This window comes from Centroberyx gerrardi, chromosome 3 (assembly GCF_048128805.1).
Source record: "Centroberyx gerrardi isolate f3 chromosome 3, fCenGer3.hap1.cur.20231027, whole genome shotgun sequence".
In the NCBI taxonomy this organism is placed as follows: Eukaryota; Metazoa; Chordata; class Actinopteri; order Beryciformes; family Berycidae; genus Centroberyx; species Centroberyx gerrardi.
The window spans coordinates 33,768,625-33,785,355 of record NC_135999.1 but is presented as its reverse complement, the minus strand read 5'-3'; the positions used below and the strand labels follow the sequence as shown (position 1 = coordinate 33,785,355).

Here is a 16,731-nt window from a genome sequence, read left to right as displayed (position 1 = left end):
ACCCAGAGAAAGTCAACTTTTGTACCATTTCTCATCAAAGTAGTGGGAATACTTCCACCCAGAGAAAGTCAACTTTTGTACCATAGGCTCACTCAGTGCTTGAGCACGACAACTGAGAGGAAGACAACTAATTGTGAGGGAAATGAATCGCGTATGGGGGATGTATAGCTATGGATAATTCATTTTTGAATAGTAATGTTATTACTGGAATTGAAAAAGTAATTAATTACAATACTCCAAAAACGGGGGGAAATATATCACTGTACCACCTACCCAACACTGCTTATGCCATCCACCATAAATTACAGTATGTTGTATATATATATGCAGTTATGTTGTTATCTGTATCTGTGTGCTACTATGCATAATGGATACTGCTTTTTGACACTCTGTTTCCCCAAGAGACTCCCAGTAAGTGTGTTTTCAACAAGGAGAAAAAGTGACAGATGGAGGGAGGAAGTGAATAAAAAACAAGTGCAAGAGAAGGCGAGAATGTGCATGGAGTGACACATGGAGTAATAGTGTGACTCACTTATTCACTGGGGGGAATCGTCTCTCTTTTTCTTTCTATTTGTCTCTTCCTTTCTCTCACTATTCTCTCTCTGTCTCAATCTCTGTTCTTCTTTTCTACCTTCTCTTCTCCCACTCCCCTCAGCTTCCTCACTCTCTGCTTCCTCTCTCTCCTCTTTCGCTTGGCCTTTCTTCAACCCTTTCTCCCTTTCTCGGTCTCTCCTGTTTTATTCATTATTGACTAGAGTCTTGCTTCCATTTTTTTTCCCAAACTGTCACTCAAAAAAGATAAACAAGAAGGGAAAAAATACACCCCCAGAGTTGTGGGCTTTTCTGTCAGGCTTTTCCGTCCTCATCATTTTCTCTCGAACTTTTCCTTCCACAAGACAGAGACCCTCACAATGTGGAATTTCTAGAAAAAACGCTACCACTACTAAAAGTTCAACTCTTGAAAAAACCTAACTTCTGGAAAAAAGCAAGAAAAAAAAAGTATAAAATAGATTAAGATGTGTAGCTAAATTAATCTACTAGATTTGTTTAGCTATGCTATTAAATCACTCACACTACATTCTGTGAAATGTGTGTAAAAAGGGGCCTTAATAAGCTGACTTTTATTGACCTCTATCAGCAACCAGTAGGAATTACATAAAGTCACATTTTCACAACAGAGACAAGTAAGATAGCTAATTATAGCAGAAATCCAACAGAAACATCTGGAGAAGTGTTAATATTTCCATGCACAATACTGGAATAATAATACTGCTTTGTCATTTGCTTTTTTGGCTTGAGAACAAGGCTTTTTGGCCTTTGTAGCTGAAATGTCTTGTGATGTTGGTTGGTCCTAGCATTGTCCTCCATCGTTGAGCAGGTAAAAATTCCAGTGCGTGATAAGGTTAGACCAGCATTTTTCAGACAACCAAGAAGCTGCCTTCCGACCTAGTCATGAAGCTGCTTCTAAGCCAGCTTTTTGCGCTTTGTGACAGGAATACTTTTAAAAGCTGTCTATACGAATTTCGTGGTATACGTTGTTATGACATGTCTATATTGTGAGGATAACCAATCAGAAACTACCATACACCACCATATATGTTTACTTACTAGCTAGCTAGCTCATCTACTTGTGCACATGTACTGATGAAAGCATGTAGCTGAAACGTTTGCTCCCTAGTTCTTTTGTACATATATCTCTTTTTTTCACGTGCACCTTTAAGTTGGGCGATTGTGCAATAAATTCGTTTTTCTGAATGAGACTTTTTTGTCCTAGCCTCTTATTTGCAGCGTGCAGAATTATTTTCCCTTTTTTCTACTTACTAGCTTGCCCATGCCTGTAGATACCGGTGCCAGTGAAGACTCCTTTATGGGTGATATCTTCTCCTGGCCACGGTCAAGTTTTTAAAAGACTGGTCTACATTACTAGTAGCTGTAAGTTTAACTTCCATTGCCTTAGCGCACTTTCAAACAAAAAACATTAAAAAAAAGTAAATGAAACTTTTCATAGTATAGTCTTTAACAGCTGATCAGTGTAAACAAACGTGCATCTTGCTTGGTTAGCAACAAAGGCAGTAGTGATTGTATGTGAAAGGGTACAAGCTGGCAAATTGATGGCTTGCCAAAGGCAGTGTGAATGGCTTTTGAACTAGCAATGCCGCATTTCTTGCAGCCTTTTTTATCGCCAAACGATACATACATCTTAGAACATCATTCAATACCTTTTCTGAAACTTTAGCATTGATCATTAAATTCGGCATACAATTGATCCACCAAGCAGCTCGCATTTCAATAAAATACGGTACGGCATTTCAATAAAATCATGCTGTACCGGTCTGCCAAGGAGTAGCTATTTAACCTATAGGATTATACTTAACATGTTGGCCGTCAATATTTATTGGAATTCGTCTAACAATAAAGTCATATTTAACAGCCTGGAAAGCAAAGATGATGGTATGTTCATTGATGGGTTTTTAATATTTTTAAATCTCTCTTGTTTTTGGAAATGTTGAATGTGAACTCTCATACAAACTTTTGGTGCACTTCCTAGAAATAATGCTGAGATGCTTGATAACTATGGGCCCATCTTTCTTTCTTTTTGTTCTAACTCTCCCTCTGTTTCCACCTGCTTTCCTCTGATACTGTTGTCTCCCTCTCCCTTTCTCTCTCTCTATATCTAACGCTCTCTCTCCACAAACAAGGCCCATCACTGTGTTATCTCTCTCTCTCTCTCTCTCTCTCGCTCTCTCTCTCCCCCTCAAACATGGTTTAGCTAAGCCCCCACAATTCCCCTGGGTCTTGTTTCCACAGCAATACCTCTGTCTTTACAGACTCCCTTAAGCCACTCTCCATCTCTCTCCCCCCTCCCCTCTCTCTCTTAGTTTCTCACCCCATTCCCCTCCTATCAATCTTTTCTCTGTCCGTCCACAAACAAGGCCCATTGCTGTTATTTATTTGTCAGTCTCTGTCTGTCTGCCCCTCTCTCTTCGCAGGCTAACAAACACAAAAAAAATGTCTGATGTATCCCTCCTCTCTCCTCCTTGTCCTTCTCCTCCTCTAGCTCTTGTGCTGCAGGGAATCTCCTCTTTTGTCCTCCTTAAGAGACTAAGGGAGTTGTTTCTTTAAGTCATTCCTTTTTAAGTATTGTGTCTCTTCCCCTCTCTCCTTTCCTTTTGTCTCCTCTCTCCTCTCATCTTTCCTCCTCCTTCTCCTCATTAAGAAACTAAATGAGTTGTTTTTTAAACTCTCCCTTCCCTCTCCTCTTGCCTCCTCTTTCCTCCTTTCCTCTCTCCCACCTCATCTCACTCGACCCTCCTTTAGTTTCCTCCTCTCCCTTCCTCCTCCTCTCCTCTTGTTGTTTTAACTATTGTATATCTCTTCTCCTCCTTTCCTTTACTCTCCTCGTCTCCCTTCCGTCTTAGGAGACTAAGGGAGTTGTGTTTTTGAGTCCATTCCTTTTTAACTATTATATATCTCCTCTCGTCTCCTCCCGTCTCCTCCTCTCCTCTCCTGTCCTCAGAGGAACTCGCTGTTTGTAAGTATGGTCTTTGTAACTCCTTGTTTCTCTCACTAACTTTGTGATGCTCTGAGTTTTACACAGGGGACGATGGTTCAATTACTGTTGCTTTCTGTGTTTGACCAGAGTTTAGTGCAGACACAATAACCTTGCTCTGTGTGCGAGAGAAACAGAGACAATGTGTGTGTTTCTGAGTGTGTGTGCATCTGTGCGTGCACGGTTGTGAGTGTGTGGGTGCATGTCATTCATCTTTTTAGTCGTTTGGTCACAGAGAACGCACTTGTCTCTGCAGAACGACAGCATTTCTAAGACAGCATCGTGTGTGTGTGTGTGTGTCATCTGATTCTTCTTGAGTATGCTGTAATCACAGACAGGCTTATTGGGCATGAACACACATGTGCACGCACGCATGCACACACACACCCACACCCACACCCACACACACACACACACGCAGCGGTTACTACAGTGTCAGATATGCCCTCACTGGCTTTTGAATGGTTTATATAACTAAATGTTCGGAACTGTTTTACATGTGAAAGTGCTGATTATGTACCATGCGTTTATATGTGTTTAAGTGTGTGTGTGTGTGTGTGTGTGTACCATTGCGTCATCCCCTACCTTATCCAGGTAAGTGTAGCTCCAGGTCTTTCCATCAGCGAAGACTCTGGAAACAATTCTCCCCTGGCTGTCATACTCCCACTTCTCTGTGGTTGGACCCCTCTGTAGGCCTGTCACCTGCCCCGTACTACACACACACACACACACACACACACACACACACACACATATATTAGTCTCTGTGGAAGACATCTGGCCAAAGAAACAAGACAACAGGCATTAACAACATGTGGCACTGCATTGCTAAATGTATGTGTGTGTGTGCGTCTGTGTGTGTGTGCATGCCCATGCATGTGTGCATGGATAGCTGGATGTCGGTGAGTGGATCTGTGCGTTTGACAATTCTAGGAGAATTACAATATTGGTTGTGTATGCTTGATGTGTGTATGTGAGTGTGTGTGTGTGTGTGTGTGTGTGTGTGAACTTCTCATGGCTGTTCCAATGGGGAAAAATCACATTTTGTGTGAATTTTCCTTAATTTTTCCTAAATCAGAAAGTGGGGCTGCAAAACAGAATAGTGTCCCATCCGTACTACTTAAGATGCTATATAGACCTCGTAAGTCGAATGACATCAGCCTTGCCCACGGTTCCATAGCGATTTCTCCGCAGGGAAAATGAATGGGGTTTCACATAATCGTCTCTGTCACAGTCTACGTTCAATGCAGAATTTTAAAACTCGGTCCATTTTTAGCTACATATATTTATGTCTCTAATGGCACTGGGTCCGTTGATTTCTGTAACTGTTTTCTAGTCCAAGTAGTATTTTTGCTAGCAACAAGCGAAACACTTCAGCGCATAAAATCTGCAGTCACCCGCTGGCAGCGGGCTTCTACTCTGTACTACTCTTCTAGTCTGTACGTTGCTTAGCAACCCTCACCGCTCCCACACGTTTTTTGAAGATGTTCCAAGTTTTTACCTTTTTTTTAATAATCAGTTATTTTGGGAGGCAAAGGATCAGCGTTGTTGTTGAGCCTCCTGTCAGCACCTTTCTGCAGGAAAGCTAATGATCCTAAAACAATCAAACAATTAAATGACACTTCTGGTGTCATTTGCCCAAGGTCTATTTGCCCAAATGAAATTCTGGTGTCAGTATGGTCACTGGTGGGAATTGTTCTCCACATCGGAAGTGATGAATCCAACCTGAAGAGTGAGATCCAAAAGTGTCTCCTAAACAGTCCAGAGGAAGAGTATGCTTTGGTATAAAGCATCACAGACTGGTTTACTGATGGTCACCCTACAGATTTCTATTGAAGTCAAATCCCCTGGTTACCTCTCATTGCCATTTACAGCTGCTAACGTACAAAGTTACCTAGTAGTGCAGATTTAAAAATAAGATTCCACATGGTTTCTTCCTGTTTATTTCCACTGTTCTTGGTTGCTTCTTATGCCTTGTATGGAGAATTGTTGTGTCCTCCATCTTTAATGGGTGTACTTGATTTACGTTGACTAGAACGAGCCAAACTCACCTTCAAAGCTCAGAACCTACTTGGGAAAACAATGACATGCATCATAGTCTGGTGCTAAAATGTCTACCGTTACTCTGCTCTCTCCTGAATGAATAAAAGTGCGTCTTTGTTGTATTTATGCATCGGTTCGGTTACGTTTCACGAGACAAAAATGTAATGTGAACTACAATACATCAACAGAGACTACATGGGATCAGTCATTTCCTTCATTGGTCAGAAATGGTGCAGGAGAGGAGAGTAAAATTCACCCTCAAAGATCTCAGCTTTTATATTGTGCTTCGATGACTTTTCTTAGACCCTATGTCAGTACAAACCAGTAATGTTAGATTTTCCTATTCCCTTCACTTGTTGGCCTTCTCTTAGACCCCCAAAACCCATTGGCCTTCCAGGTGTTAACCCATAATGCACAGTGCTTCCTGTAGTTGGGTGAAGCTCTAGGCTTGGTTTGGCGATGTAGTGAGAAACCTCCCTCTCAACAAGTTCTCAGTCCCATTGCTGTGTTCTCACATGGACAAACCAACCCAACTAAGAGGAAACCACTACAGGCTTTAAAATAACTAGGTGGGGAAACACCCTAAAATAATGAAACCCCAGTTAAAAAAGAGCTCACCTAGAATATGTCAAGTTAACGGACAGTAGCTTGCTGCTGGGAACCCATAGCGTAGGATGGCCTTGGGTGTCGTAAATAATCTTCAGCAGGAACTTCCTGTGGTCATCGTAAATCTTCTCTGTTCGCAGCGAACGATCGTAATCCACGGACAACAGGTTCCTACCGTTCACCTGGAGAGGGTAGAGACAAGGAAATAACCAATAAATAAGCAAAATCATGAAGAGAGAAAGAAACTCCTGTGATTGTTATACATCTTCGGTCAGTTGGAACATTAAACGCTTGAGAACTCCAAGGGATTCTATCAATATTGTACAGTTCTTTCTGGATTCTTTATGTTTCTGCAAAGTTGCCCCTGGTTTCCGACTTTAGGAGAAACATGTTCATTTTGATATGTGTTGATTGAACAGATCTTATGCTTAAACAAACTATACAAATACATTTATATCAACAGACAGAGGCACTGCGGACTGCCTGATTATATGGACACAAATCCCGGCCCAGGCGGTTCTCTCATACATTTGTCTCTTATCTCTTTTTAAGTATCTGTCCAAAATAAAATCAAATAAGAATACTTCATGTTAAAGGATTAGCCACTCTGCTTAATAAACAAACAATCAAAAACCCCAGTCATTACATTCTTGTTAATAACTGGCTGGTTCATTACAACATTTGATCCTCGGCCAGTGAAATCAAACAAACTTCTCCGATCCGAGGCACATAAAACACTGTAGCCTCTCAGAGCCAGGTAGCCGCTATTTATTGCTTTCTAAACGACGTGCTGTTTGTTCAAACCCCCATTTTGCGAAGACAGATAGCCCAGGTCCAGTGCTAAATTCACCTAGAGGATCCTTGAAGCAAGGGGAATCACTGTGAATTAGCCAATCAATATTCTACAGACTTGTTTCATTAAAGAGAGAGACTTGCTGGAAAACATTCAAAAGTCATTTTTCTCGTGTTTTTTTTTCAGCTGCTCGTTCATTTGAAAATTAGCACCAGTTGAAAGCAATGAGGTGAAGTGAAAGTGGGTGGAGAAAGAGGATGTTGGGACAGTGGCCAAATGGAAAAAAGAGCATTGGGATAGTAGCCAGCTGGAAAAAAAACAAGAGTATTGGGATGACAGCCAATAGCCATGCAGTCTCTGCCATCTCATGTCAGGGGAAGCCAATCATTTTGCAGATTGGCAGTGCCCCTCATAATTTTCATGCTGATCCAATCAAACTGTGACCTTGGCTTCCATGTATTCCACATCATTAAATAAACAGGTCGAAGAGGACTCTCTCTGATACTCCTTTCCTTGGTGCAAAAGAAGGATCGGAAACTGATTTTCCTCACCGCCCAGTATATAGAGTTAGTTTAGAAACATCTGAATTGTTCTGAGGTGTATTTACACCTGTAAATGTGGCCTGATACACTATCTCCACCCAATCTAGATACATTTATTTCTGCACAGGTAGAGGTAAGGCCTTGTCGCACACTCTGGAACCAATGTGGGACAGACAGATCAGAATAGGCTAGCATTCATTAATGGCCATCTGCTAGGCATCGGCTGGTCTTTGGTGCCAGGTGATGTCACCACCTGTTGTACTCTATAGAAGGTGACATCACCCGGCACCAAAGACCAGCCAATAGCAGATGGCCATTGCAGTACCCTACTTTTCACCATTAGGTGTCAGGCTTCGCCACAGATTTGGGTTTGGGGTTTAGTTAATCTTTAATATCATGTACCTTTTTTTTTAACAGAAAAGTTACCAATATGGGCCAGTCTGGGAATTTCTTTCTGCTTACATCATTTCATGTTCTCAGTGGAATGAAATCAATTGCTGACTAGGAACTTCAGAAATGTATTGAATTTACTTAAATTTAATTCAACCTACATTGTTTGGGACTTATTTGGTGGCGTTCAGGGGCGATCCCACTTCAGTTCCACTGCGGTACAAATAAATTGCCAACCACCGAACAGTTGAATGAAAAGTCTGTCAATTTTTCCCATTTCACAAAAGAATGTCTGCTATCAAACTCCATTGTAGCTGAGCTGGAAATATCTGGACATAGCGTGACATCATCTACGTTTGGCCAGTTATCCACAGGAATAAGAAAAATATGCCACCAAACAACAAAATGAACCGAGGAATGCAAAGTACATCACCAATAGTTTTTAACAGTGTTAAGAGTGTTTTAGGGTGGATTTCCTTGACCATAAAATTGAACACAATTGCCACCAGTGGTCAGCTGAATGATTGCTTTGATCTGATAATACATTGGCCTGGTGGGTGTGATGCATTTCTTAATCTCATATGCTGTACCATGGTTTATTTCCTTAACAATATTATCAAATATTATCAAATTCTAAGGCAGCCATCTTAAGTGTACCAGCAGCTGAATCCACTTTGATTCTGTGATCCATACATTACTGACAAAAATGACATGTAGTGGTTGAAAAAAACACAGCTAGACATTAAAAATCTACAATCGCTGCACTTGTTCTACACGACTAATTTATTATCTGGTAAAACCTGCCAGCATTGCCATTCTGTGACTAACAGTACAGCTTTCACCCAAACAAGCTGCTTAAACATGCAGTTTCCCATTAACTGGTATCTAGTGCACAATGGAAAATTTCCATTAGGATTAGCACACCATATAAAAATGTATTTAAATTAGCATATACTGCGGAGACTGAATTGAAGTTCACCACTGTTTAGCCAGACCCCAGAATCACCCCATCATCATTAACAGCATGAATCAACATCTTGTTGCCACTGCAAGACAGCTGGACTGTCATTGTGTTCGTTATGGCGAATTCTCATAGACATACATGTATCATGTACACACATGTAGCTGACATATGTACATACATATGCCCACATGTGCACGCACACACAAACACACACCTACCTAGCTCCCTATTAAGGCTAGCTCAAGATACAACACACCCCATTACCGGTAGTGGACCACACATACTGTAACATTCATTAGCGTATACTGTACTACGCTGCGAGTGGCACCGCTGTGTGCATCAAACCCTCGAGAGGCCACAAAACTGCACAGTTTTCCTCCTATTAAGCTGGGCTAGTTACAGAGCACTTCATGTAATATTCAAACACTGTGCTGACAAATCACTGTCCCTTCCTTCTCTTCTAATGGCTTGTAAGAACAAGGCAAACAGCTCCATAACAGATTTTAAATGAAACCTTTCCATAACCCACAACACTCTGCTCACTGCAGAAAACAAAGATAGGAATCTAAGGTTGGAAATGTCACATTTGCCAGGTAAAACTTGATATCAAGGGAGCATTTATTAAGTGGACTGTACTGTGTCATTATAATTCATGTCCAGGACCTGTTTGAAGTTGTGCAGGCTTTTCCTCTGTTGTCACTGCAGCAATCACTGCGTTTAAATTGAGCTGAGGGTCTTACCCAAGATATCCTTTCTATAGAGCATAATAGCTGACACCCATCCTGACAAGGACTTTTCACTTTAGAAAGTGACAAGTACTCATTCAGTATGGGTACAATATGCCCAGCAAAAAGGGACTTTGTGATGATTATGTGAATGATTGCTAACAGTCGAGGCTGGTCAAAATAATATATACCACACATATCCATCACATGACAGCAATGATTTTGAAAGTTGTTCATTCAAAATGAATACAGCACAGTAAAAAAAACAAAAAACAAAAGAAATTTCATGTGCAAACTCTTTTAGGCTGGATTTTTGCTTATGAATGCTGAAGTTATCCAGTGTTTCCCTTCACCTCTGACATCAGTGCTCATCAGGCCTTAGCACATAGGAGCAGCTAAGAAACTTGTCTAATGACAGAAACAGTTATGACACGTGTCAAACCAGCACTGTGACACATTATTTTAAACCATCTGCCCTACATTGCTGTGGGATTTAACAGAGGATTCAAGATTTTGTGTAGAACAATAGCCAATATTTTGCGGCCATATTCAATATCTTAATGCAAAAAATGACAAGTATTCAGTGTTTCCCCACAAATGTTATTCTTGTCAGGGTGGAAAAGCCTCTGACACAGGATTTAGATCATCATGGGACACTAAAACTCTCCACTCAAACTCAGGATAATGATACTACTACTGCCACTAGTACTACTACTACTAATAATAATAATAAGAAGTGAATTCAGGTTAAAGCTGCAATAAGCAAAATTTTCTGACCACTAGAGGTTGACAGAAACCACAACACAATTGTAAAAAATAAAGCACAGCAAAGCAACTGCACTACGGAGGCCTACTAAGGACAAACATTGGAAAGCACCGTGCATAAGTAGCTAAGCTAAACGTACCTACGGAGAAGTGTCGCCGGTTACCCGTCTGGCTTTAACACATCTTTTTCCCGCTGAAGGTTACCCTATATGTAATCATATCCACCAGATCCCACTTTTAATAAAAGGACAATATTGGCCCCATATGTCAAACTCTACTTCCTCTTACAGTCCAGACATAACCTCATCATGTTGAGCTTTAACTAGGTCCTTGCTTGCAGTGACAAGGTTTTCCATTTTTCTCTGGAGTTGGAGAGTTACTCACCCTGAGTTTTCTTCCAAAGACAATGACTTTTCCTCGTGTCTGTTCCTTCCTGAACCTCCATTCCACCAGGTTCTGGCCGTTTTCTCCTGGCAGGGTCATGTTGCGTCGGGCTACAGTTGGATTAGCAGCACCTAGCAGTAGATATCCCAAGAAACAGGAATATCACTAATATGCAGGGCTATAAATCTGAATATGCAAGACAAAGAAGCTGAAAAATGCTGAAAAAAACACTTAAAATACTAACTGAAAGATACTCAATACTGACTAATAGTTACATAAAGGGAAGACTATGGCTATATTTTCACATGAACAGAAAGCCTGATTGTTAAAGGAATACACCAATTTTTTGGTAGGTTGTCCTGTTGGTCAACTCAGCATACACTATGTTGAGTGATAGTTGTCTCCATGCTAACACTTTAGCATACACTATGTTGTGTGATAGTAGGCTCTCTGCTAACACTTTAGCATACACTATGTTGTGTGATAGTAGGCTCCATGCTAACACTTTAACATAGGCTACACTATGTTGAGTGGTAATAAACTCCATGCTAACACTTTAGCAGACACTATGTTGAGTGATAGTAGGCCACTATAGCATTACCTGAAAGCTGAGAAAATGAGAACTTAAGCAGCCCTAAAGCTATCTTAAATGATATGCAGCTAAGTCTGGCAGCTGTATGAGTGGTAAAACCTACATGAAATATGATACAAAAACAGCATACTTATTGAACTAGCAGGGACTATTTTCCCCGTTTACGCTGCAAGTGAATGTGGTGGGCAATGGGAGACTGTACAGCTAAAAATCACTATGCAACGAATGAAAAGGTCACCTGAAATGGTTCCAAAAATAAATCTGGCTACATCAGCTATAATGAGTTAATGATATTTCATTTTTAAAATTACAAATCTGCAGGCCATATGATAAAAAAAACTTTTTTATTACTAAAAGGTCAGTCTTCTTACTTTGGTTAATGCTAATAATAAGTCACCTACTATCACTCAACACAGTGTATGCTAAAGTGTTAGCATGGAGCACCAGAGCCAATGATCTTCTGGGGCCACACAGATGATTTTGGTATCTATGTTCTCATCACTTAATGGCTAAGTTGACCAATCTAACCAAATCTTGGTGTATTCCTTTAACACATTGTGGCTCAGATCTGATCTATCTTGTTATGGCTGTCTTAACAGGGCATAGCCACATTCAATTTAAGTTTCCCCTGTCTAAAAAGCCTTGGAAAAAAAATACACACCTGAGGTTCCAAGGCATTAAGAAACTGATGCTTTGTGCCTGTGCAAATCCAATTTTGTGTGTCAAATCAAACTGTGAGCTGAGAATATCATTACAGCTGTACCAGCAGTGATTGGTACTGAGCGTTTGAGTAGAACAACTGAAAACAACATGCAACTGACACCCCACTCTAATCCCTTTCATAAACAGGCCAATCAGATGGCGTATACCCGCAGGAATGTGTTTTGGTGTTTCGGAAAGGCCTCTGAAACAGCATGTGACACTGAAACTCTCAACTGTAACCAATATTTATGAAACTTGTTGGTGGGCTACTGAGCAATTTTCTACCCATAAGCTTTCACCGTGTAGACAGCCTACTCCCAACACTTTACTCATGTAAATCAACAGAAGGTTATGTATAAAGTAAAAACAATAACAGATTACTTTCAATTTCAACTAATCAGATTGTATTTTTGTAATCTGCCCAAAACTGCGTACCTGCCAGTATATGGGGCTCGGTCTGGTAGTGTGTATCCATCCCATTGGCGTAGATGACCCTCAGTGAATGGTCATTACCCACCTGGTAACTGTTACGAAGCTGGTCTATATATAGAGAGAGACAGAGACAGAGACAGATAGAGAGGTATCATAGATTAACCACAATGATTTTTCATATTGATTATTTGTATCTTGACACTTATGCAAATGTATTTGGAAATGTATTCAAAAACACTGAATTAAAAATGTAATTGAATTGAGAGTGAGAGAGAGAGAGAGAGAGAGAGAGAGAGAGAGACAAAAGGGGTAAAGGGAAAGAGAGAGAGAGAAAGAGAGAGATAAAGGGATAAATGGAGAAAGAGAAAGTGGTACAATTAATTTCCATGAGCGTTTGAACCTGCTAATGGAGCACAGAGCAGGTATTAACATCCACCAGCCTCTTTTAATTAAGTTCCCCTTGACCTCTCACACAGAACTAATGGCCAGGAGGGTGTGTGTGTGTGTGAGAGAGAGAGAGAGAGAGAGAGAAAGAGAGAGAGAGAGAGAGAGAGAGAGAGAGAGAGAGAGAGAGAGAGAGAGAAAGAGAGAGAGAGAGAGAGAGAGAGAGAGAGAGAGAGAGAGAGCTTAAGGGGTCCTTGCTGCAGAAAGCAGAAAGTACATCCACATAGATGCAACCGTTATTTAAACACATTTATTGGTTTGCTGTGTCCTCACCTCAGTTTTTCTCTTGTGTCTCATTTTATTACTACTATATGATTCTGAGTAAAAGGTCAAAGTATTTCAGCTAACTGTAGGATACTGTACTGAATCAAGTAATGTACGTGCTTGCTGCTTGGACTTGGACAGAACAGAATCTAGCTTAGGTTATTATTCTACAATTTAAATCCAAAATCTACATGTGTGAAACGAGCGCTATGCTTATTTCTAACTTAACTATTTCTAATATAACTTCAAATTTGAGTTGATTATTGTGTTGTTGTCTATCATGCTGGTAAGCATAGGACTCATACTAACAAGAAGCTATAGTCTGCCTATTACTATAGTAAGAAGATGATAAGGTTTGTCAGTGTAAAAGCCTATGCAGTGCACTCATATGCAAAGATAATGGGAGAGGACGCTGTTTGTAAGCCCCCAACCCCCACTCCCAAAATGAATAATCTCAATCTGAAAAAAACATGATAATACATGTATATGAAATGATGTCCCACAACATTACGTGAAGTGTTGATTGTCTACTCATAGAACTGCTGTCCAAAACTACCAAAAGAGTTACTCTCATGGGTGGGGACATGGCATAGTGTTGATTTCTACACTCTCAGAGTTAAATTAACACATTTTTGCTATGTAACTTTAACATCAGCTTCAGCAGAATTATAAAAAAGATTTAGACGCCAATTGTAGTGTACTTGGCCAAAAATCAGCTTGACGCTAAATAATTTGGACCAATATTTAATTTCTTGCTTTCTTTCGCTATGTGCAGCTGTGATGCCAACCTAACAATAATCTATAATGTACAACTACAACTGAAAAAGCTTCTCTTTCTGGAGGGGGTTGCGGTGAGGTGTGGAAGTCCCTCCTTGGCATTTGGCAACATTATGTGAAGTAGATGATAGGGAGGAGGGGAAAATAAATAATGTACATGAATTGATGGAGAGGAAAGTTATACTTGTGGGTGGCTTTAAATAACGTATTACATTCCAATCAATACTGTTCTGCTGTAAGGCAAAACCTACACCGTTTCAGCACCAGTCATTACAAGGCCTTGCATCAACTGGATCATTAGTTCAGATTTAATAAGGGCATCAGTGCTAAGCTGTTGTTTTGCCTTGCTGTTCAGGCCTAATGTCTAACAAGGACATTCCCCTCGAATATAAGTTTTTTACAACTTTCATTACCCATCATAACCAAAACTGCTGGTCTGATTTACTCTAGTGTCTGCATAACCATAGTGAACAAATCAGGTTTACAGGCCTAAATGCATATAGAGGTCATATTTAGCTGTCACATACTGTCGGTGATTCCTTGAATCAAAACGATAGACAATAAATTTCAGTGATTTTTTGTGTCTGTCATTATTTAGACTACTTCTGCTGGTAATGTGGCTTACGTCTTTAATATTTATTGGCCCAATGAATGCAAGTAAACCTAGCACAAACATTTTAGGCTGTAACCCAAAAGTAATGTAAAGCAGTGTAACTAATTACTTTTCTCAGGGAGTAATAAAGTAATTCATTACTTTAAGAAAAGTAATGAGTAATGTACAATTTATTACTTTTTTCCTTCTGCTTTCTTTGTTTCTGTCTGTCTTGCTTTCTCCTCATTAGTAAATAGTTCATGGTTATGGATTGGAACAGAAGTGTGTATGGTGGGTGGAATTGACCAACAGCTCTTATGGGTATAATATAATATATTCTGTCAATGCTGCTTTCTATAGGTCAGTACCTACAATGGTCCCATGGTGGATTCACCAGAAGCCAGAGAGCAATATCCTAGAATGGAATCTGAATGAGAAATATCACTTTTTTTTTTTTTTTTTTTAGCTATTTCTCGCAGAAATATAGATTTACTGATTTTGAGTGTTTGGACTCAGGTTGAGTGACAGGGCTGCTGGTGGTGGCTGAAGTCCCTGGACTGGAAGGCTGGGAAATAGCTGGGGTAAACTAGGGTGAGGCTTTCAGGAGAAGAGTGCAGAGAGGAGGGTGTGGCTTACTTAAAGGGTTACTGCGGCATGGAAACATCTTACACCTTTCATTTTTGTTTTTTGATAAACCTGGTGAAGATGTATGGCTCATTTCCATATTAAATGGGTTACTGGAAACCCTGTACTGCTTTCACTGTTGTGTCAAACTGATTGAGCGTGGTCTCCCGGAAATTTTGTGAAATGAACATGAGCGTTTTTTTTCTTTTGCGTTTTTGTTTTGGGGAGGGGTATTTTATTTTATTTCTTCCAAATTATATCAAATTTCTAGGCTACAATAATATAATTACTATTAACAGCCCAGAAATTTGATCTTACTATTCAAGCACTGGAGGAAACAATGGCCATTTGGAATTATTTTGGTATAAATTGCTCAGTTAAAGAGGGAAAGGGAATGTTCTGTTAATTGATTTTTTCAAGGTAATAGGAAGACTAAATCACAAAGTATTAAAGGTTGATGTAAACAGATTATCCTGAATAAGACCTTATCAATAGACAGGTTACACCATGCATGTAAATATAGCCACTGTTAAATGCAACTGTGCAGATATGTGTGTTTATGCATGATACCCAAATCTTTACAACAAATAAAAATAACTGATCACAAAAAAGAGCAATGCAGATCTCTCTGCTGTTGGGTGGAAACTTCATGACACCAATTATAGTCGAATTAAGACCAGGATTCCAACTTCAACATTTTTATTAGTTTTTTTATTTAAGAGTGACTTTTCATGTGCGCTGAGACGGAGGGGAGAGTGTTAAAAACACTCATGGGAGATTGGTCTCTTGATTTAATTCGCCCAGGTACGAGGTTTCTACACGACATTGATATTATGCATCTGTGACTCTACACAAGTGTACATCTTCACCTATCACATATCATCACCTAGACTCGATTTGGGCTTTAATTATGTATCTCTGTAGTGCTGGTGTGTGTGTCTCTACTGTATTATATATGAGATTATTGATCATAAAGCTGTTGTATTTATGGCCTCTTCAATGATGAAACAGCACTGGGGAGACTGATAAAACAACACAGACTCTCCTCCAAACATGTATACACACTCTCTCTAACACACAGCCCTTAAACACATGCTTACAATCATCTCTGCTAATAGAGTAGCTCCGAAGCAGGGTACTCGTTTTGTTTTAAAGATTTTTGGCACTTTTTTTTGCCTTTATTGAATAGTTGAAAACGGAGAGAGAGACAGGAAAGACCAGGAAAGAGAAGCGGAAATATACTGAATATTCAGTATCTTTATTATTTGACCATTTTCATGCCAAAAAAAAACATCCAAACAATTACAAGCATGCAGTGTTTCCCCCAGAATTTGATTCTTGTCAGGGTAGGAAAGCCTCTGTAACAGCATTTAGAGCATCATAGGACACTAAAACTCTCCACTGAAATCCATGCTAACAAAATTGTTCTAGGTAGGTTAGCAGCTCCTTAAGGCAGGGTGAGGCAGGTTTCATTGCAGGTTTCACAGACTGACACCCCTGAAACTGTTGAGTAAATAAAGGGAGGAACCTCCATCATATTAG

At 40.0% G+C, this 16,731-nt stretch overlaps 1 protein-coding gene across 5 annotated transcripts in view; it reads right to left on the bottom strand.

Moving 5' to 3' along the window:
• Positions 1–16,731, bottom strand: part of tenm3 (teneurin transmembrane protein 3) — a 284,166-nt gene that overhangs the window by 13,765 nt on the left and 253,670 nt on the right. For all 5 annotated transcript variants that reach the window (XM_078282759.1, XM_078282760.1, XM_078282758.1 and 2 more), the window contains 4 exons: positions 12,492–12,596; positions 10,763–10,893; positions 6,212–6,381; positions 4,136–4,262 (listed from right to left, as the gene is read on the bottom strand). In XM_078282759.1, the coding sequence (XP_078138885.1) occupies positions 4,136–4,262; positions 6,212–6,381; positions 10,763–10,893; positions 12,492–12,596 (533 nt within the window). The remainder of the gene's footprint in view (positions 1–4,135; positions 4,263–6,211; positions 6,382–10,762; positions 10,894–12,491; positions 12,597–16,731) is intronic.